This window comes from Prinia subflava, chromosome 2, assembly GCF_021018805.1.
Source record: "Prinia subflava isolate CZ2003 ecotype Zambia chromosome 2, Cam_Psub_1.2, whole genome shotgun sequence".
Classification (NCBI taxonomy): domain Eukaryota; kingdom Metazoa; phylum Chordata; class Aves; order Passeriformes; family Cisticolidae; genus Prinia; species Prinia subflava.
Genome location: NC_086248.1, coordinates 50,656,249 through 50,678,904, shown reverse-complemented (window position 1 = coordinate 50,678,904; position 22,656 = coordinate 50,656,249). Strand labels below are relative to the sequence as shown.

The 22,656-nt window shown below is 43.4% G+C and overlaps 1 protein-coding gene across 4 annotated transcripts in view; it reads left to right on the top strand.

Moving 5' to 3' along the window:
- The first annotated feature begins 1,018 nt into the window (after positions 1-1,018).
- TBC1D32 (TBC1 domain family member 32) overlaps positions 1,019-22,656 on the top strand; it is an 83,197-nt gene continuing 61,559 nt past the window's right edge. For 2 of the 4 annotated variants that reach the window (XM_063389896.1, XM_063389892.1), the window contains exons 1-11: positions 1,019-1,138; positions 3,340-3,494; positions 6,765-6,926; positions 8,073-8,250; positions 8,872-8,943; positions 10,107-10,232; positions 20,592-20,670; positions 20,824-20,924; positions 21,011-21,072; positions 21,572-21,716; positions 22,448-22,507. In XM_063389896.1, coding sequence (XP_063245966.1) covers positions 1,070-1,138; positions 3,340-3,494; positions 6,765-6,926; positions 8,073-8,250; positions 8,872-8,943; positions 10,107-10,232; positions 20,592-20,670; positions 20,824-20,924; positions 21,011-21,072; positions 21,572-21,716; positions 22,448-22,507 — 1,209 coding nt within the window. In that variant the 5' untranslated portion in view covers positions 1,019-1,069. The other 2 variants (XM_063389895.1, XM_063389894.1) reach the window with 2 other exon arrangements.

Genomic DNA, 22,656 nt, shown 5'->3' with positions numbered 1-22,656 from the left:
AGCAAACCTTTCTGTTGCCTGTGAAGGAAGAGCCTGGCATGTGTGTGGAATAAGCTTATGTCACATGTAGCCCATTCCAAACAGTGCACTTAGAAGATGGAGTGTGTGGACAAGCTAACAGGACTCTGGTCAGTTTACTGGAGCCCCTCTGCAAGCAGTAGTCAGCAGACAATTTTTCCAATTTTATTCTGTAGGTACCTGAGGGCACTGGTACACCCAAGCACTGAAGAGGTCACCGCTAAAGATATCACAGAAACTTTGTTGCAACAGATCAAAATCTGGTTTCTGAGAACCGGCAGTAAGAGAGGTTTGTGTTGCTCCTGAACCATTGCTTTTCAATAGAAATATTGCCGTTTACAAGCTTAATTCTACTCTGCAAGTGGATCCCCACAATTAAGTACAGCTCTGTCGACTGAAGGGGCTACAGGTCCTGTTACAGGAGCAAGTCCTCATGGAAGATTCGCGTTACATGGAAGTTTAACATTTAAGGGACAAATCATCATGGAAAATTAGCATCACCCATGATCAGAATCATTAGAAAAATGTAGGGGGAAAGGAAACGAATGCAACACCTTGCATGCAAGGACTGACAAACAGCCTTATGAGTGTTTACAGTAACCAAATTCTGGTTTATTATAGCTGACCTAATAGAAATTATTTCATATTAAACTACTTTTGCTGTTTTTGCATTATGCATTTATTTTCTGGAGAGCAAGAATACTATTTGATATTTTTGTAACATTTCCTTCATCACAGGAGAGAACGGAGAGTTAAAACAGGACTGAAAAATTTCTTGCTTTTCATCACTTTATTTACTGAGAAAAATTGCTCCCCTGCTGATGTAAATTGGGAATAACAGCATGACTTTGATTTCGGTGGGAAACCTGAGGATCACTACCGCGGGTGAACAGAGGGGAGCCTGAAGCCAGGGAGCGCTGGGCGTTCCCGGGCCCCGCCGGCGCCGCCCGTATCGCCAACCACACCCGCCGCTCCCCGGAGCCCTCACGGCCCCTCGCGGCAGCGCCGTCCCGCGCGGGCGGGGCGCGGGCAGCCCACGCGGCCTCTCGCGATGTTTCCAAGGCCCGGCGAGACTCGGCGGCGGCGGCGGCGCGGTTGCCAAGGGCCGCGGCCGCCCAAGGTGAATGGCGGCGGGGCGGGAGGCGCGGGGTGCGGGCAGGGAGCCGGCCTGGGAATGCGGGGCTCCCGGGGCGAGGGGAGCGCGGGGCGAGCGCATCCGAGGTGCCCGGGCAGAGCTCGCCCGCGCGGTCAGCGATAGCTGAAGGAAACAGCTGGGCAAGCGAAGCCTGTCCCGACGCTTGGGAGGAGAGCGGCTGCTCTCCTTGTGCGTGGCTTGTCGCAGGAATCCTCGTGGCTGCCCAGCGCCGGTGCGCAGCCCAAGGAAGGGCGGCAAAGCGCCAGCAGGGGCAGGGATTCTCGCAATGCTCGCGTTCTGGAGCTGCTCTCCTCGCCTCCCTGCCCAGGCGAAGGCTGCGTAAGGATAAATGCTGGCAACAGGCCGCTCGTGAACCGTTGCCTGAGTTGTGGGGCAGGATTTGCGCTTGGGATAGTGCCGGGACCTTTAAAAGACTGCCCAAACTGGGCTTCGGGTAAAGTTGTAGTTTAGGGAGAAAACGACCCTTTAAATGTTGCCTGGAAACTGAATGGGGGGCATACCTGCTGGGAAATGACCCCCAAAGCAACAGCCACGAAAACCACAAGCACAACAAGCCACAAACCTTTACGAATGAAATGTAAGATAGTTACAATAGATAGATATCTTTGTCAATGATTACATAAGTCAGGTAAAGACCTTTCAAGGCAAACTGGAGATGAAGCTGCAATATTCTCATGATTTCTCTCTATGAATAAACTGAGCAGGGCTTTGCACTGGCTACCAACCAGTATCTGGATACCTTGCACTTCTAAAAAAAAATGCCTAGTTATACCAAAATACTTCCCACCCTGCCAGGGGATTAGGATATTGTCTGATGTTTACATAGACTTGAAAGTGCATTGACTTTGATTAAGTACCTTGAGATTCTATAAGAAAAAGAGGGCTGCAAATCCATGAGTTAAGATTATTGCAAGGGATTTGGGGTGTTTTGTTTGTTTACTCTGAGTTTAGTTTAATGAAATTTCTAGTGAGATGATTGAGTCAATATTAAATAATGATACATCAAAGTAAAATGTTCAGCAGTTGTGCTACTTATCACAGAAAAGTGGTACCTTGATGAACTGTTACCTTTCATAGAAGAGAACTCTTCCAGCTGGTAAAAAAAAGCTATGCGGCTTTTTTTTCCCCTTTTTTTTATTTTTGTCTTTTTTCCTGGTTGATACCCTTTGATACTAAAATAGTAATTTACTGTATTTTCTCTATGAAGTGTGTGCGTACTGTTTATTCACAGATGCTTAGAGAGTCTTTAATTTTTAATTCATAAAAGTCAAATATCTCTAATTTTTCCACAAATTGACTAGATATATGTTATACCTATATTTTATATGTAATATAACATATATTACATATATGGAGTGTATATATTTTATATTTCTAGCCTATATTTAATATATAACATATAAAACTGCCACTGAGGTTTAGAAGTATTCCATGGCATATAAAGATTTTTAAGGTGTTGATTAACCAAAATCAAAAATGAGCTTGTATTTTTTTTGCAGCTCTTGAAAATTTAACTGATCATCTTTCTTCTGGACTTAACAGATATTTCCAGTTTCTCAGTGCTTCTTCTCCTCCCAGTTTTTCCCAGCAGTTTCCATTTAATTTGACTGGACTCTGTCAGGTCACTGCTGTTGATTAGCACAGGGCAATTAAACTATTCTGATAATTCCACCTGACCCTTGCAAAAGCAGACAGCACTTTCAGTCATGGGCACAGCAATAGCTCTGAGTAGAGGGACTCCAAAGTCAGAACTGGGTACTAATAGTGGGTGAGAAGCAGGTGAGAGACTATTTATAATGTTTTATTATCAAGCTACAGTCATTACATCTGTAAAACCTTCCCTCCTTTTTATGTTTTTAGCTTACCATGTGGTCTTGTGCCTCTTTGATGGGCAAGTACAAATAGGAATATTCAAGCTTTTCTTAATGTAGTATCTCCTTTAAGAATATTATGCTGTAACATCAGGGTGAAACTGATTTGATTGTTTTCAGTTTGTCTGAAAATAAACTCTATCAAATATTTCCTGTCTGTGATTGTGTCTTTTGATAGAAAATCCTGTTGATAACAGTAAAAAAGTGGAGATTTAAAGGATTTGTGCTTTTCTTAGTATCTTGAAGCAAAACAAAACTGTGAGAGTTTCTTATTCTTCTAATTGTTCTCTACAGATGTCTCACTTTACAAGTGAAGATGAAGCTCTATTACAGTCCATGCTTAGACAGTTACTGCAGAGTGTGAAGGAAAAAATCACTGGAGCCCCATCAGTAGAATGTGCAGAAGAAATTCTCTTGCATTTGGAGGAAACTGATGAGAATTTCCACAAGTAAAAATATTTTTTGCTATTTTTAGTCTTTTGAAGAAGTTGGTTTGTGTTAAACTGTATTATTCCTGGAAAATGTCTACACTTTTTATTGCTTTGTAAATATGTGTATATTTATACATATATAGATATTCCTATCACTAATTAACTCTCAGATGATGCTAATTTAAAGAATAAAATTAATGGTGCCATTTTCTTGGTTTGCTTTTTTTCCCATCCACTTTTGCTAATATATTTTTACTGTAGTAGTAATTCATGAGCTGTTTGTGAGAGAGGAGTTTAGAGAACTCTGATGCGTGTGCACGTGTAATGTACTAAATGCACACATGAAAAGGAGCTAGAAGAATTTGTCACTGAAGACTCTCAATATATTTGACACTTGCTAGACAACATAGTAGAGTTCCTTTTTCAGAGGGCCATTTGGCTACCATATTTGATTGTTCTCTCTGGCCTGTATGTCTATCTAGTCCAATTATTCCTTTAATTTATATTGTAAGTATAACAGAAATGTATCCCCATCACACTTCTGTTAAATCAGATTTGACAGTGTGACCTCCCTTACATGCAATCTAGATTTCGAGATCCCACACTCCTCTTTCCTTTCCATGATGCTATAACTTGATTATTTTTTTATAACATGGGAGATTTTTAGTACACGTTTTATGACAAGCCAAGAGAACATCAGGCTGAAATGACCTGAAGACATTTTAATAAGAAACAGAGCTCTGTGACCTGACTTCTTCTGAGAAAGCTGGTTCCCTAACAGTTTTTTCAGAAGTGGCACCATTTACATTTTCTTAAATTTACCTAGGTATTAGCATTCTTTTGTCAGTGGCAGGAGTTGGGTAAAAGTAAATAAGTGAAATACAACTAGGGTTTATCTGAAATGTCACTTTAATTTTAAAATCTTGATGCTTGCATGTGTTCTGAAGATTCTTTAAAAGGTATTTTAGCTCAGTTTTAGTTTTTGTTACAAATTGTGTTGGATTACCCTGTTGCTTGTACTCATGTGAATTTTGAGTAGTATGTTGCTGGGTAACAAGCATGAGAGTGAAAGCATTTAGTTGTAAACATGTCAAAGTTGAAAGACATGCAATTCTGAAAGAAAAACATTATTTAGAGAGGATATATGCAATAAAGCTCAAACAAAAAAAAAGTGAAATTATTTCTGTCATTTTTTTTCTGAGAACCTTAGAGAATACCCAGGGTGCGAGAGTAAAGTCTGTAAGTGGTTGAAGCATTTCGTGTATAGCTTTTCCTTTTGCAACAGTGAAACCTTGACATCTACTCTTGACTCTTTCTTGTATGTTAGAAAATTGATGATCTTAAAGATACTTTCTTTTCATGAGAACAGTTTTAATTTATATTTAATGAAAAATCAAGCCATCTTTAAATTCAGAACATGAGGATTCCTATCTGGTGCTGCAGTATTTCTGGAGGTATTCTTGTCTTGTTTGTGACCCACAGCAGTACAGACTGGTTTTCACGGAAATCAGAGAGGTCATATGGTCATTTATAAGTGAGGCCATAAAGAAACTTTCTCCTTGTCCATCCAGATTGCAAGCTCCAAAAGTGTGTGCTTTTGGACTGTCCAGTGCTCTAGTTCAGCTCACTGTTTTGAGCAGTACTGTTTCTGCTTCATGCTTATTTTGATGTAGTAGTTTTACCAGATTTTGAGGCCTTACTTTACCCTTTGTTCCCACTTTAATGTAGAAAAGACAGAAATGCAGGATCCTCAAAAAGCTAATAAAAAGGAAAATTGAATCAAGTGCAAAACTTCTGTGCAGTAGTAGACATCAGGATTTTAAACTATATAAGTAGCATGTTCTCTGTTACATTAGAGCTATTTTTAACACCACCCCAAGTGTGATTCCTTTGTAAATCCTACCAGATCAGTCTGATTGATTCTGCTTATGAAGAAGTATTACTGTCATAATTAAAACACAATAATTGTTACAAAACATGTCTAAGGTGGAAAAGTAACGCAGAAGATGAAGACTAGAACGTCAGACATAAAAGTAGTGGTGTGAATAGTAATGTGGTTACTGTATATTTCAGAGTGAAGGAGTCACTGCAAAAACCTATACCCTGGAACTGTTACCCTTATAAAACAAAGGGGAGACAGTTTCATGAAAGCTTTCATGCAGTGGAGAGTTGTGTGCAATTTCACACATGAAAACAGAAATAAACATATTTTGCATCTTTCTTGAGACTTATTTCTGTTACTTTCACCAAGAGCAAGAGTGGAAAAGTTGGGGAAAAGAAAAATACTGATGGAACCTGAGGTAGGCAGTCCAGTGAGGAAGTATCTATCATGATACAATTTTGTGTGTTTCGTTGGTTTTTGGGTTTTTTTTTTCCAAGTTTACATGATGTAGTTGCACATCTACTTTTGATATAAGGAAAATAAAATTATCTACTAAAAGCATCTACTGTTACTATAGGATTACTTTCTTGTGTGTTTCTGTTTGCCTTTCCCTGTACACAAATCACAGAACTAGCCAAAAAGAAAAGTTGATTTATTCTGAGCAGTAGTCTTTAGCAATTTCTATAACTAATATTAAGTTGGAGGGCCCAGGGAGAGTCGTAGTTTGAGATCTCCCTCTGATTATTCTATTCTTTTAGCAAGTGTCTATGGATATCTGATCATAAGACTGCAAAGCGGTGACTTCCTGAATTTGGTATGTTTGTGTAATCACAGACAGTTGTTTTGTCAGTTTGACTGAGATCTGTGTATTGTCATGACAGAATCTCACAGGCCATAGGTGTTCTCCTATGCTCTAATTTATAAACTATGTTTTCTGTGTATCTTCTAATTTTGTATGTATAATGCATAAATAATGTTACCAGACAGTTTATACTCTTAAGACATGTTCAGAGTGCTACAAGGAATGTTTCTTTTGGAATTTGAAATTTCTTATGATACTTTCTGATTTTGTCTACAAAACTTTAACCTTTTGTCTGAGTGGATTTTTACTTTTAGAAGAAGCACAAAGTAAAATTGTTCTATTTGCTGAACTAACTCTTGGTTTTATTTCTTCTGTTTGGTATTGTTTCTTCCTACAATATGCTGATAATGATCATATTGAAGAAAATCAAACTGTTACGTGTTGTTTTACACTCCTGAAGTTTGTTTCTGTGCAAGTCATAAACTCTTACCCCAGAGTTACAGATCTGCTGGGAGAGAAGATAGTGGTTGTTGATATAATGTTGAAAATGTTTCATGGTGAATTCAAGGAGGTATTACATTTTAATTCTGCATATTTCTTGTAGCTATGAGTTTGTGAAATACCTTAGACAATACATAAAAAATACTGTGGGACCTGTGATTGAAGAAGAAACAGAAAAATGTACCTCTGCTCAAAATCAGGGTGAAATATCTGGCTATGACACACTTGTCCAACATCTTACTAAGAAGGCCCGTGAATCAAAAGAGTGAGTATATACCTGTAATTCACATCTCTATTTCTTCTTTGTCTTAGTCTTCCTTTCACTTTTCCATCTAAACCAAGAACAATTCTGAACCTGTAACCAAAATCAGTTCCAAGAAATTCAGATAAAGCCATCCTACATTGCAATTTGTCATGCTTTGTCTCACCTTGGAATTAAGGTTGCGAACAATTGCATAAAAAAGATAGGTAGCAAATATGTGACATTTTTGAGGTATTTAGGATTTTAACATCAGTGGTCATTTTTACATGTTGCAAAATAAGAAAACAGGAAAATAGATGTTAAGATGACCATTTTTCAGATTTTGCTGTTCGTATAATTTTGTTTCAAGGATCAGGACCTTAGGGTTTTGTGCTCATTGAAGTTGGTAGAAGAAACTCCAATGAACTAAATAGGTATCTTATATCTTTAATTTGACATGTAGGAGGATATTAAAGCAGAATATGATTATTTGTGTCTTTGATGACTATAAAATAAATAATTGTAGCATAACGGTAAAAATAATTTAAAATAAAACATGAACATTTTACAATAGGATGCTTTTCTGCAGCGTTTTTTATTTTTAATTGTTTCCCTGTGGATATTATTTTTCAATTTATGGAAATTAGAAAAACCTGATTTTGTTGAAAGAAAATTATTTTGTGTGCATGACTTGTACTCAAGATCTTGAATCAGGATGATGTGTTCACTTCTACTGGTTCTGATCAAGGTTAATTGCAAAAGAAAAATTGGATGTTGAACTGCAAGAAACAAACAGTAACAAGAATGAGAACTGACCTGTTTTCTCAGGGACAGATCCTACTTTTTGGTTGACTGGCGTTGTTCTTTCTTAAGAACATCCCAAAATAGAATTATGATAGTGGTGTTTCATTGAATAGTTCTGGAAGGGAAAAAAAAAGGAGTTTTATTGTAGTTTTAAAATATCATTACCTGAAACCTGCAAAGTATGTATATGTTTTCTTGCTCAGTTTGGATTTAGATTTGACATTCATTAATTTCTATAAATTCAGTGTGTTCAAGTCCAGTTAGCATTATGTCATACTCAGTGATTCATGGTGTAGCAATTTCTTTTTCATTTTTTTACATAGTGATTTTATGTTCTTATATATTAAAATCATCTTTACTTTGAAGATACAGAGAAATGATACATGCCTTGAAGAATGTCATGATGGTTGTGGTAGAATCTTTGATTAACAAGTTTGAAGAAGATCGGATGCATGATAAGGAGCTGGCTAGTAAAGCAAAGAAAGAACGTCAGAGTGGCTGTTACACAGACAACTGTTCTGACAGTGACTCCTCCTTCAACCAAGTACAATATGTTTTCTCTCTATGTTATGAAATAAGCATGATACTGCAAAATTGTTAAACTTCTGGCAGTGGAGTGGCCTTTGAGAAAGATTAATTATTCTCATCTTTGTTATATCTTAACCCCAAATTATTTGCTTTTCTTTCAGTTTTAAGTACTAAGCTTATACTAGCTACTTTAGACATCATATGCTAGATGAGATCGATATGATACTCATATGCTCCAAAGTACCCGTCCAAATGTGGTATAGAAAGATAAAGATAAAATCAGTACATCATCTAACTTTGGTGATTTTACTTTAGAAGCCAAATAACATGCAGTTCATTTCCAGACTACTGTACTATGCTACATTTCTTGCTGAATAAATCATTATAAGGATTTTTTTAAGATACAGAAAACTTTGAAGTAAAAGAAAGAAAGTATGTCATAGTAATTTCATTACCTTAACTTTGGGCAAACAGCAGAAAGCCTTTGGAATGTTGACTTTATAGTAAAATTAGTATAAATGTTGAAGTCCTAATTATTAAAAGTAAATTAGGTATCAGAAAGACTGATGATTTTCATCTTCTGCTGTTCAGTTTAATAAAATATACTAATGATCATTTTATAATGTGTATTTTACAGAGTTATGCATTCATGAGTCAAGAACAATTACAGCTGCTTGCAGAAAGGCTTGACCCTAGTCAGCCCAAGGAAGTAAGTTCAAAAGCAGAATTGAAATGTTGACACAAATGAATGTTTATGGCGTATTGGAGAGCAGCCTGTATGTACATAAGAGTTCCTATGTACCTAAGTGGAAACTTGTCTTTGTTGGTTCATCTATCTTACCTGCAGTGCAGAAACTACTCTGCACTGCAATATTTCATTGTTTGTAACCATCTGGTTCAAAAACTAGTGTTGCAATAAATATCTGGTTTTTTTAGAAATGTATGTGCTATAAATTGGCATTTTTAGGTAAAAAAAAAAAAAGTTGTTCCATGATAAATGAAGTTTCTGAACATTATTTGTCCTATATACATATCCCTTGGCCTTCTTGGTAGCTTCTGTATGACCCTTTGAGTTACCTTTGTCAGAAGAGAGAGATGCCTGCAGATTTGCCAACAATCTGTTGCCAAATGGAAAATATAAATCCAAGTTAGGTTTGCTGTCGTGTCTGTGACAGTACTAATTTGTGTCTCTCACCAATAATCGGCACCAGCTGCTGGCATTTTTGAAGCTTGGGGAAATACCAGTTTGAGTGTGCTGTCTTGATAAGACTTGTTGGAGTTTGTCTGGCAGTTGAAGAAGGCATGGTAGGTAGGAGCTGGTACATTGTGATGGAGTTTTATTAGAAAAACAGGTAAAAAATTGGATGCTATTAAATGTTGTTAAAATGTCCTACAATTTCTTTCAGTAAGATGAAATAAATTGCTATAGATTACAGTTGTCTATAAATTGAAAAAAAAAAAAAGTTAGTTGAAATTATTTAGAATGCTGATGAAAATTCAGCAGTATAACATGTCTAATAACTGTATCTGCTTCTCCTAGTTGAGAGCTTTAGAGAGCTGTATTCCCTAAAAGAAAAATATTTGATTACAGGCAGAAAGTAGAACATAAACCTTGCATCCAGTATTGAAAAACCATGTAAAATGGTTTTATTGCTTCTTCAAATACACGCATTTTCCCCACTCAGTGATGTAGTGTTTTGTCTAACTAGCCATAAAAAATATAGCAGGAGATAAGTATTCGTTATTCCTTATCTGTTCTGCAGCCAGGTTCTGTTCCTTCCTGTCTTCCCTACCTCCCTATGACTTGTAAATTACATATTTCAGAGCTTGCTGTGAATGGATTTTTGGTGTTTATCTTTTTGACTACTCCAGGTTCGCCAGGAAGCTTTGCAGACGCTGTGCTTGGCTCCTGTGTCTGATATCCTGAGCTCTGAGAGCTGGCCAAGTCTGCGTAAGCATCTGACAATCTCTCTGGCAGATCCTGATGCAACATTCAGTGTAAGAGAATGTTTTGTGTCTAGTGATCAGATTTGTATCCAAAGAAAGGACTACCAAAGAGGTGTAAGAAGTTACATACATATTATAAGTAGTCCAGCAAGTTTCAAGACATTTTATTATTTGTCTGTGAATCACATAAACTGTTTTTTGAAGTAACAGAAATATAGGATTCCAGTAAATTTTGGTTTAAAGGACTGCAACAGGCTTTCAATAGGATTTTTAGACACCAAAGTACTCATTTCCACTTCTTTTAATGGCAGTGAAGATATTTTGTCGCGGTGCCGCTACTAAGCCCCTTGGCTTCACCCCGAGCCAGCCCAGGCACCGGAGCAAGCGGAACCCGAGCTGCCCCTCAGCGGAACGAAGGGGTCAGCCCTGTGGGTTCTTGTCCCTGGGAGAGGCCGGAACGGCAGTAGGATAACTGAAGCGACGCGCTAAGAGCGAGAAAGGAGGATCCAGCCAGCCAGACAGAGGAACCACAACTTTAATCCAACATAGCACTGTCCAGACCGAAGTGGAACCAGGCTGAACTGGAACTGGATCCCGAACAAAGAAATGCACCAGCTTATATGCTTTCGGGGTAGGGGAGGAGAAATGGGAGTCCCTCTTTGCGGCAACCAATGGAACCTTGACACTTGGGAGATAAGGGGAAGGGTTGCAAGCCTTGAACCAATTAGGGGATAGGGGAGGGATAACACAGTGGCGGGAAGAGGGGAAAAGGTAACATGTGACCAAGGGGAACTTATGAATTTCAATTAAGGGGGGGGTGTACAGAACATACAACATTGTGCAGAACATACAATATAGGACCCATCAGCCTTTCATCTTTCCCACATATCTAAATCCTTCCTACTTGGTAAACCACCCATATATCTTTCAACTTCTCTCTGCCTCAAAACCCTCTTTCCTATATCCTTCCTTCAACACCCTCTCCTTCTTCCTTAAGTCTCTCTCTTTAAATCCTCTCCCTCGTCTGTCCTTCTTTTCCTTGTCACAGTCCTTCACAGCACCTGCTTGTTCCTGCTTACACTGTCCCAACTTTCTTTGTGGAGTCCAACTGAGGTTTAACATACTGAAATGGGGAAAGTCCAACCATCCACACCACCACATCTCCCCCTTTTCTTTTATTTTTGACCCTGTGAGTTCTATCTCAGATATCCGAATTGAGGGGGGTCCACCAGGTGTTCAGAACGTGGGTATGATTCTGCAAACCACTGCTGTTGAGTAGGCCATTGTTCTCGAGGAAAGCTGCGCACTTCCTCCACGATGATTTCAAGCTGTTCAGCCTGCTCGTCCTCATCAACGAAGCTTTCTTCCTCCTCCCTGAACACTTCTGGGCCTACTTCAACGGCTACTCGGTGGACTTCAGCTTTGAGTGGTGATGTGGAGGAAGAAATCAAATTCTGCAACATCTTTTTCATTAGTCCAAGGCTGGCAATAGCAACAAAAAGCACAAAAACAATTAACAGAACAGTTCTAAGAATCGATCCCGTCCAACCCGAGATCCCCCATCCCTTGAACAAATTACTGAGCCAGTCCCCGTATTCTTGCTTGATGTCTCCTATCATGTTTTCCATTTGTTTGAGTGCCTCGCGAGTCCCCTTGGCCCTAGATGTCAAATTAAAGCAGCAGAGCCCCTCAAACTCCTCACACGAGTGACCGTGGAGGAGCAGGAGGTAGTCGATGGCTGCACGATTCTGGAGGGTTGCCTGCCTCGTAATTTCCTCATCTTTCAGGAGGTTTGATAGGGCCCTAGAAGTCAAACGGGATTGCTTAGCTACCCAACATTCCAAATGGCCTAATTCTCCGAGGGTCTTAGCAATGGCGACCCACGGCGCAAATACTGTGATTGCGATGCCTTTAGATCTGCTCCAATGGATAATTTCCTCATCGCAATCGTCTGCCAATTTTTTGAGAGAGTAGTCTTCTCTCTTCTTTCTAGAGTGTGCCAATAGATGTGCACCATTTGTAGAATTTCGTGTAACCCAATCCAAAATTTGTGATTTGTTGGGTGAAAACAATCCGAGGGTCCCAAAGGTGCACGGGCCTCCGGAGAGGTGAGAGGGGATACCTGCCCACGCGTGGTCTCCGCAAATCAAGAATGTTCCCCTAGGAAGCTGGCGGGGATGGGCAAAGACTTGGGCTGATTTTTGGGGAGGGATTGGAGGATAACTAAAGGACACAGCGTTGCACCAATGAGTATTAAAATGGGCTTTGGAGGAGACAAAATGACGGTGGTGACGCTGGACGTGGTCGTTGCGGATATGAAAACAAGATTCGGCTCTGGCGGAACCTAGAAGCTCCAGCTCCTGAGGCTCGTTTTCTAACTTTGGAAGACTTTTAATATAATTGTACCACGCGACGATGTAATGGGCATGCTTTAGGTTATGCTCCATTTTAGCAGCTTCTTGTCTAAGTTTTTGAGCATAACCTAGAAGCATCTTGGGCATCTCACGATCTTTAAATGGGATCCCCACGAGGCAGGATGCCATGGGATTCGCGGCACTCGCTTGGTTGAGACATATGTGGTCTTGGCCCAGTGATTTGGCCAAGACAGTCCAGACGTTCTGTTGTGGCTGGGGGACGAGCCACGCCTGGGCGATGGTCAGGAGACTGGCGAAGAGGACGGCTGAACTGATGGCAATCTTGGCGCTCATGGTTGGACGGATCTAAACAGAAACTCAGAAAAACAAATCGTTACAAAGTGGGAAATCACAGAAAAAGGGGTCCTCCCAGCCTTCTGACTGCTCCTCCTCTTCCTCTGAGTCACTGGACTCACGCCTTCTGCGGCGGAGAGCCGCGGAGGCGACTTGAGGCTTTTCGTTTTCTCGGACTTTTGTTTTTCTTTCGATATAAGGCTTTACCCATCTGGAGGGTATCCACTTCGGCCCAGCATCAGTGGAGACGCAGGCGTACCCGCGCCCCCACGTCAAAAGCGTCAGTGGACCCTCCACTTTCCCTGTTTCGGGAAACCTTACGGTCACCGGCGGATGCTGCTCACTCAGGTCCCAGTCGCGGTTGCTATTGAAATGCCGCACAACGGGCGGATCTGGTTTTTCATAAGAACAATTTAGGAAATTTAACACATAAAGTGCCCTTGCCAATCTGATTGATGGAGTTTCAACCTTCAGGACTGGTCTTTGCTGTTGAAGGACCCGTTTGACGTTCTGATGGGTCCTTTCAACAATGGCCTGACCCGTGGGGGAGTGAGGGATGCCCGTTTTATGCTCAACTCCCCATTGCTGCAGGAAATCTGCAAGCTCCCTGGAAGTATACGCAGGGCCATTATCTGTTTTAATTTCCTTGGGGATGCCCATGAAAGAGAAGGCCTGAATGAGGTGTTGGATGACGTGGGAGGCCTTCTCCCCTGCGTGTGCGGAGGCATAGACTACACCCGAGAAGGTATCAACGGACACATGCACGTACCGGAGCCTCCCGAACGCCGCCACATGGGTGACGTCGGTCTGCCAGATTTCACAACTTCCCAGCCCTCTGGGATTGACTCCGGCGTGCATGGTCGGCACGGAGTGGGATTGACACGATGGGCACGAAGCCACAATCGCCCTGGCCTGTTGCCGGGTGATACGAAATCGGCGGACCAGGGCTGGTGCATTCTGATGGAACAAAGCATGGCTGAGCTGTGCCTGTTGAAATATGTCAGGCAGTGGGGTCTTTGTCACAGGAGCAGCGAGAGCATCTGCTCTCCTGTTGCCCTCTGCAACAAACCCTGGCAAATCGGTGTGCGACCTTGTGTGCATCACGTAGAAGGGGTGCTCTCGGTGGGACACAAGCTTTATAAGTTTCGAGAGCTGCGCATAAAGCGCGTCGTTGGAAACCTGCTGTAATACTGCCTGATCAGCTCTGGACACTACCCCTGTAACATAGGCAGAGTCGGTAACTATGTTTAGTGGTCCGGGAAATCTCTCCAATGCCCTGACGACTGCGGCCAACTCAGCGACTTGAGGCGAACCCTCAACGATTTCAACATCACTGTCCCACTGCTGAGTTTCGGGATCCTCCCAGGTCATCACTGACCTGTGAGAAGCCCCGGACGCGTCTGTAAAAACGGTCAAGGCCTGGAGTGGTTTTGCACTTCGGACACTCCTCAATGCCAATTCAAAATTTCCATCCAGATTGAACAATTTGTGGGCCGGCCGATGAATTGAAATTTGGCCCGTAAAAGAGTCCAGAGCGAATTGTAGAGCTTCATTATTTTGAAGCAGAGTTTCCAACATGGGTTTGGTGATCTGGCCCGAGGATAATTTGATGGGGAGATGGATGCACTCAAAGTCACAACCGGCCAACTCGCAAAGGCGCGTACGTGCCTTGCGGATCAGCTCAGCCATGATTTCTTGTGGCCTCGTAAGTCTCTTGGGCCGGTGGTGGCTAAGAAAGACCCACTCTATGATCAGCAGTGGATCTCTCCCACCGTGGCCCTTGGTGTCATGCTGTGTGGTGTTCGAATCCCACTGAAAAATGACCCCAAAAAGATGCGGGAGCTTACCCAGCACCACGAACCGAAAGGGTAAGCCGGGGTCACATCTGTGCGCCTGGCGTGATGACAACGCCTGTTGTACCTTCTCCAGTGCTTTCCTTGCCTCCGCGGTGAGCGCCCTGGGAGAGCTAAGCTCATCTCCCCCCTTCAATAAATCGAAGAGGGGTGCTAGGTCCTCCGTGGAGAGACCCAGCCAGGGCCTCACCCAATTCAACTCTCCGCAGAGTCGATGGACATCCGCAAGGGTCCGGACTGATGTCCGGATAGCCAATTTTTGGGGAACAATGGTCCGCCGTCCGATTTCCAGCCCCAGGTATTTCCAGGGTGGCATCCGCTGAATCTTCTCTGCTTGCAGCTCAAACCCTGCAGCAACTAACAAATCTGTTACGCGTGTGAGGACTCTATCCAGTTCGCTTGTTGTTGGGGCGCAAATGAGGATATCATCCATGTAATGGTGGATGATAACCTCCTCCGCGGCTGCGCGCACAGGACGCAGCAAGGAAGAGACGTACAGCTGGCACATCACCGGGGAGTTCTTCATACCTTGGGGAAGAGCCCTCCAGTGATACCTCTTCCTTGGGGCCGCTCGGTTGATGGTAGGCACCGAGAAGGCAAAACGCGGTGCGTCATCCGGATGTAGGGGAATTTGGAAGAAGCAATCCTTCAGATCAATAACTGCCAGATTCCAATTTCGGGGCAGCATGGCAGGGGATGGCATTCCTGGTTGGAGGGATCCCATGTCCTCTATAACGTTATTAATTTGTCGAAGGTCGTGAAGGAGGCGCCAGCGCCTTCCGTCACTCTTTCGAATGACGAAGACGGGCGAGTTCCAGGGGGAATTCGTTTCCACGATATTACCCTTCTGTAACTGCTCCTCCACGAGCTCCTCGAGCGCCTTTAATTTCTCCTTGGATAGCGGCCACTGGTCAACCCACACTGGATTATCCGTTTTCCAATTCAGTTTGAGGATTGGGCGCTCCTCAGTGACCGCTAGGCAAAAAACCTGAGGGGGGTCTGGGATACTAATTGTGACCCCCCATTGGGACATGAGCTCCCTACCAAGCAGGGGCCGTTCATATTTGCAAACGAAAGGGCGCGTATATGCCAATTGCCCTTTCGGCCCCGTGAATTTCACCATGCGCGCTGATCTCTTAGCCGATTGAAAACCCCCTACTCCGGAGATATTCGCCGGCGCGTCCTCCAAGGCCCAATGTGACGGCCACTCCCGGGTGGGAATGACCGTGACATCCGCTCCTGTGTCAAAAAGAAGACCTTTATTAACGGACTCATCCCCAATGGACATCGTACATTGTATTATAGGTTTTTCTTCTGTGATCCGATGCACTGCGTTGACTGAAAGTGGCCTTTCCTCAGGGTAAACCTGATACTGATCTGGCCTGGTGTGTGGAATTGCCTGGGCCACTATTTGTCCCTTTGGGTGGAAAGCTGGGGGATGAGTGGAACGCAGCCAGACATTGAGGAACCTGGGGTCACCCTTATAGGTCCCCGGGTATACCTCAATGTCTTGCGGAGTGTATTTACAGTCCCCAACAACAATGAACTTACCTTTCCTTTGAAACGGCCAGTCCAGAAGGTCTTCGCAATCCACGCGAACTGGGTACCAGCTGGTATCTCTGAGGTGCGCACTGTGAGTGAGCCTCAACCTGTAAGGTTTACAAAATGGTGTTAACGTCAAGTCCGGGAAAGTTCCCTCCTGGGAAGGGTAAAGGAAATGCCAGTCCGAGATAGTTGTCTTGGTCCAGTGACCCCCGAAGGCGTTGACTGCCTTCTCTTCTGCACTGCCCACCCTGTTGGGGTCATCATGCCGGGTGGGCCCGCACTCCCCCCCTAGTTTTTTGAATTGTGTTGGGAGTCCTCCTGCTGCGGCCGAGGCTTTGCCAGCAAGTTATGCGGGCATTGGCTCACAAAATGCCCTTTTTCATGGCAGAGGTAGCACTCGACCCGTGCTCTAGTTGGGTTCGACGCTGCCGGCTTGCGGGCCTGTGGGCGACGAAGAGTCGCATCTTCCGCAGCATGCACCTGCCGAGTTCCCTGCTTGCTTGCGGTGGTCATATGTTGAAGCAGGAAAGGGACCTTTTGCTGGCAAACTTGCAGCATCACCTGTAGAGTCCGTGGGGGTTCTGGAGGGAGACTTAAAATCGCTTGTTTGCACACATTATTAGCATTAGCAAAAACAATCTCCTCCAAAATTCTCTTACGGGCGAGCCCGTCCGTTACTTGTATTTCTAAAGCCCTAGTCATCTTGTCCACGAAATCTACAAATGATTCTGTGTCCCCTTGCCTAATCTGGGTGAACGGCGGCAGGGGTGCACGAGGCTGCATCGTGAAAAAGGCTTTGCAGGCCAGGTCTCGCACCCTAGGCAAAACTGCTGGTGGAATGAGCAGTGCCTGAATTTGAGGGGACTCGAAGGAACCTTCTCCTCCCAGCAATTCAACAGTAAGGGGATTACCTCCCTCATCAATTGCTGGGAGTGGCAGGTGCGGCAGCTCTTCCCGCAGGGCTTGCCTAAATGCAGCAAGCCATAATTCAAATTCAGCCGGTGTCATCAGGCAAGAAAATAATTGCTTTAAGTCTGCAGGAAGGGTTGTCGCAGCTGCTAGGTCTGCCTGAAGGAGGCCGCGGAAGTACGGGCTCTCTCTCCCAAATTCTTTGTGCGCCTTACATAAATCTCGAATTATAGTTTGTGAAAATGGCTGCCAATTCGGTTTAGGGTCGCCACCCCCGCGAGCCCTTCGGTAGGTGACAGGCGCAGCTGAGAGATGCACTTCCTGGTTTCCATCGCTGTTGTCTTCCGGTTCCCTACCGTGGGAACCGGAAGAGGCAGCGTGGGAACTACCATTCCAAGATGGCCTCCTTCCGGGGTGGGGAGAAGTGCCTGGCTCCGCCCCTAGGGCGGGCCAGGGGGCAGGAGTGGGAGGAGTGTCAGCGTGGGAAAAGGGAGGGACCGAAGGCGGGGTTTGGGCGGCCACAAAGGGAGGAGACATCGGGTATGTGGGAGGAGCCATGGGTGGAGCAAGGGAGGGAACAGAGGGGGCGGGTGTGGGAGGGACCAAGGGGTAAAATGGGTTGGGCAGATAAAAGGGGTTGGGCGGGTATGAAGGGGTTGGGTCAAGGAAGGGATTGGATTTCGGGGGAGGGGGACGCGGGGGAGGGGTAGGAGAACGGCGCGAACGGGCGCCATCTTGTGTGTCGCAGGCGCCATCTTGTGGCTCCTGTGACGCAGCAAGATTAAATCTAACTTTTGGTCGACAACTTGGGGAGACAGGGGAAGGGCTGCGTCCCCGGGCCGCTTGTCCAGGGCGACCCGAGGATTCCTCAGCAGTCCGGACAAGACTGCTGAGGCTGGGGGACCGGGAGTTCTGGCGAGAGCCTGGGCTGGCAGACCTAGGGTCTGCGGCTCTCCTCAGAATTCCCTTCCGAGGAACACGGGGATTGGGAGAAGGGGAACGGGAAACTGGGGCGGGCGGTCGCGTTGGCTTTTCATGCAGGGGAGAGCTGTTAGCGATCGTTTTAAATTTGACAATCAAAAACATAAAATCTTGGGGACATTTATCCGAATTGGCCGCCTTTTTTTCGATCGCCTCCCAGTAACGGGGGTTCCTTACAAGCTCCTCAGACGTGTTACTGAACTGCACGGAAAGCCACCGCACCAGCCTTTTTAACGAACCGCGGGAGAACTGAACCTTGTTCTCCTCCAAAACTCTAACAAGAACATAATAAACTCCTTTCTGGGTGGTCGAAAGCGAGGCACCCATCTCGCCGGTGTTGAAAAACCACCCTCACCCAAGACCGGACCAACTAAATCTCAAACAGAAAACCGTAACTGCCGCAACTTAAAAACCGGGCAACCCTGCACTCGCTAAAGCCACCGATCCTCCCGGCGCGCGGCACACGCAACGTCCCCAAAAACCCGACTCTCCCCCAGCTCCGAGCCTCCCTCGAGAGCTGGCAGGAGCACTCGAACGAAACAAACCCGAACGAAAAGAACTAAAAACCGCCTGGGCACGACCAAACCGGGAGCGAAAACGAAAGCGTTAACCCCCCGGTCCTGCGCAGACTTCTCCTCGGAGCCCTCCCCCGTGGCTTGGAGAGGGGGTCCTGATCGCGTGCCCCCGACGGAGGGTACTTACCTGCGGTCTTGGGGAACCCTCAGCGCACAGAAGACTTCGCCGGGAGTGCTGCCGACGAAGCTGCCTCCTGGATCTGCGAGGAGCGCTCCTCCGAAGAGGCTGCTCGACTCGCAGCGGTGGGACCGCCCTGGATCTGAAACTCTTCGGTGCTCGCGCCTGGTGCAAGCACCGCCAATCCTCACGGGGACCACAAAGAGGGAAGACAAGAGCCTCCACGGAAACTCAAGGCTTCTCCTCAGGGTCCCATCTGGGGTGCCAGCCACCTGTCGCGGTGCCGCTACTAAGCCCCTTGGCTTCACCCCGAGCCAGCCCAGGCACCGGAGCAAGCGGAACCCGAGCTGCCCCTCAGCGGAACGAAGGGGTCAGCCCTGTGGGTTCTTGTCCCTGGGAGAGGCCGGAACGGCAGTAGGATAACTGAAGCGACGCGCTAAGAGCGAGAAAGGAGGATCCAGCCAGCCAGACAGAGGAACCACAACTTTAATCCAACATAGCACTGTCCAGACCGAAGTGGAACCAGGCTGAACTGGAACTGGATCCCGAACAAAGAAATGCACCAGCTTATATGCTTTCGGGGTAGGGGAGGAGAAATGGGAGTCCCTCTTTGCGGCAACCAATGGAACCTTGACACTTGGGAGATAAGGGGAAGGGTTGCAAGCCTTGAACCAATTAGGGGATAGGGGAGGGATAACACAGTGGCGGGAAGAGGGGAAAAGGTAACATGTGACCAAGGGGAACTTATGAATTTCAATTAAGGGGGGGGTGTACAGAACATACAACATTGTGCAGAACATACAATATAGGACCCATCAGCCTTTCATCTTTCCCACATATCTAAATCCTTCCTACTTGGTAAACCACCCATATATCTTTCAACTTCTCTCTGCCTCAAAACCCTCTTTCCTATATCCTTCCTTCAACACCCTCTCCTTCTTCCTTAAGTCTCTCTCTTTAAATCCTCTCCCTCGTCTGTCCTTCTTTTCCTTGTCACAGTCCTTCACAGCACCTGCTTGTTCCTGCTTACACTGTCCCAACTTTCTTTGTGGAGTCCAACTGAGGTTTAACATACTGAAATGGGGAAAGTCCAACCATCCACACCACCACAATATTTGAATTTCTTTTAGCAAAAACACACATTAAAAAATGGACAAAATTGCTCAGTAAAATGTCATGTTAATATTTCTTGCTCAAGTCAGGTTTATGCTCCATGGTGATGAGAAAATGATACATAGTAATATTACACAGGCAGTGATGAGGAAAAGAAGTGACAGCTACTTAAATGGCTTTTAGATTATTTATTATGTCACTTAAACTTCTTTACTTCTTCAAACTTTAGAGTGATTAACAAATAAATAGGAAAATTTCTCCAGCTGCTATCATATATTTCTGTTTCACCTGAGTTCTAAAATTTCTTTTAAAACAGTGATAATTACAAGTCACCGATTCTAATTGGAAAAGTAATGTTCCTTGGTCTACTTTGTAACTCAGTGAGGCTTTTCATTGGTGTTTTAGTTCAAGTATTTGAATAAAATCTCCTTTGAACTGTATGTTTCTGTGACCAGAAACTATATCTTTTATAAAAATATGCTTAACATTTGCACGGATGTCTAGATGAATAATATGTAATATTAAGAATAATGATATATTGATTATTTTGCAATTACAATACACAGTTAATGACTATTTAATAAATTGCTTGCTTTTTTCACCTTTAGGAGAAAATTCTTAGGTTCTATGCAAAAACCTTTTCTTCTTCTCCATTTAATATGACAAAAGAAGTCTATACAAGTTTAGGTATGTGCATTTAATTACATTTCAAACTTCATGGGTCATGTACATTTGAAAAGTTAAATTTTATAATGAAGACTGTATAAGAAAGTCTGTTTTGTCATTGTTTTTATGGAGGTGAAGTGGGTTTTGTTATTGGGTTTCTCTTTTGTTTTTTAGCAAGACACTTGGAGTTGTACTTTCTTTCTGGAGAATATTCTCTTCGTATTTCAGCTGGTCTGGATGTGTCTAACTCAGATGTAAATCGTTTACTTAAGAAGGTATAAATGAACTCTCTGTACCTTTTCTATCAGTACTGAAACATTATACATTATTTACTTTTAATTTTTAATAATTATGTTTTCAGGTTCGTCTTTTAAATGAGTACCAAAAGGAAGCACCGTCTTCCTGGATTCGACATCCAGAAAAGTATGTCACCTTCAAAACTCTGTAACTGTTTCTTAATTTAATAGTTACTGACAAAAAATAAGATGCATGTAATTTCAGCAAAAGATTGATTATAGGATGCAAATTGGCTGGTCAGTGACAGCAGGGGAAATAAACATACAGTGTGGGAAAAGTAAAATGGGGAAGTTGCATAGGAGTAGTCATATGAAGCTGCTTACTTAGGTTTTGGAGTGTTCTAAATACTTTTGAACAAAAATTAATTTGGATGCAAGTGTAGCAGGTGTACTATTTAGCACTTAAAAGGTGTAATAACTTAGGAGAATATAGATGCATATTAGTTTTATTCGTGGTATTACAAAGAAATAATGCCCATACAAGGTCAAATTAAAGATAATGCTGTTGGTATTTATGATTTATCTGAACAAGGTTTTATGAGAAGTTTGTTCTTGGGTATGACTGGTGGAAGGACTTCAGTGATTTTTTTTGTTTTCTCTCCATTTTTTCCCATTTGTGTCCTAAGGTACATGGAAGAAGTAGTGGAGAGTACCTTGTCACTTTTGTCGTTAAAACACAAGTCTAATCATCCTGCCTCTCCAGATTTCTTGAGTCCAATGCACTTCTTGGCTCTGTTGGATATCAAAGCAGTGTGGTTTAAGAAGTGGACGGTAAGCAAATAACCTGGAGCTCAACAACACATAACTTGTTCATGTCAGACATTAATTTTGAAAAGTTACAGTTCTGACATCACAGACCTATTGTGTCCTATACCTGTACCTGTACTGAGAGCTGTAATTAAGAAAGTGCAGAGGTTTTTTAGACTTCTGCATGCAAAATTTCAATATTCTCAATATTAGTCTCCACATCAATATCTGTTCAGTTACTTGATTTCATGAAATTTCTGAGTATTTTCTGTGCTTTGTATCTTCACTCCCTTTGGTAGACTTGACTGACTGCCATCAAAAGATGCAAGTCTTTTTTTGGAAGAAATAATGAGCATGACAGAACAGTTATATGTATTACACACTACACACAACTTGCCAACTTCAGTGGACATTACAGCTTTTTCCAGCCTACCATATATAAACTTACAATTTAGGATTTATGGCTATTTCAAAATGCGTGGCTTAGCATTTCAGTGTACCTATTGGTTTTGTGTTTTAACTAAGGGTTGTACTACACTTTTTTCTAATGGTGTAGTTTGGTTAGTCATAAATGCACTGCAAACAAAAGTCTCAGTTAAGTATAATACTGGCTTACTTGAGCTGGAGTTCAATACGGTGGTCATGTACTGTTTATGGGATCCCTAGTAGAACAGAATCAGAGATATTTTCTACTTTTTAGTTAAAAATGAGAACATTTCTTTGCAGTTGACATTACATCTTCTTTGTTATTCAAGCATGCGTATTACAGCAGAAGAGTGGTATTTAGGCTTCTGGAAAGGAAATATAAATCCTTGGTAAGTACATCTATTAATAGGCTTTATTGATTATATATTCAATAGTAGTCTGTAAATAAAATTTATTGATAGAACACAGGGTAATGGCTTGAAACTGAAAGAGGGTAGATTTAGATTAGATATTAGGAGGAACTTCTTTTTCTGTGAGG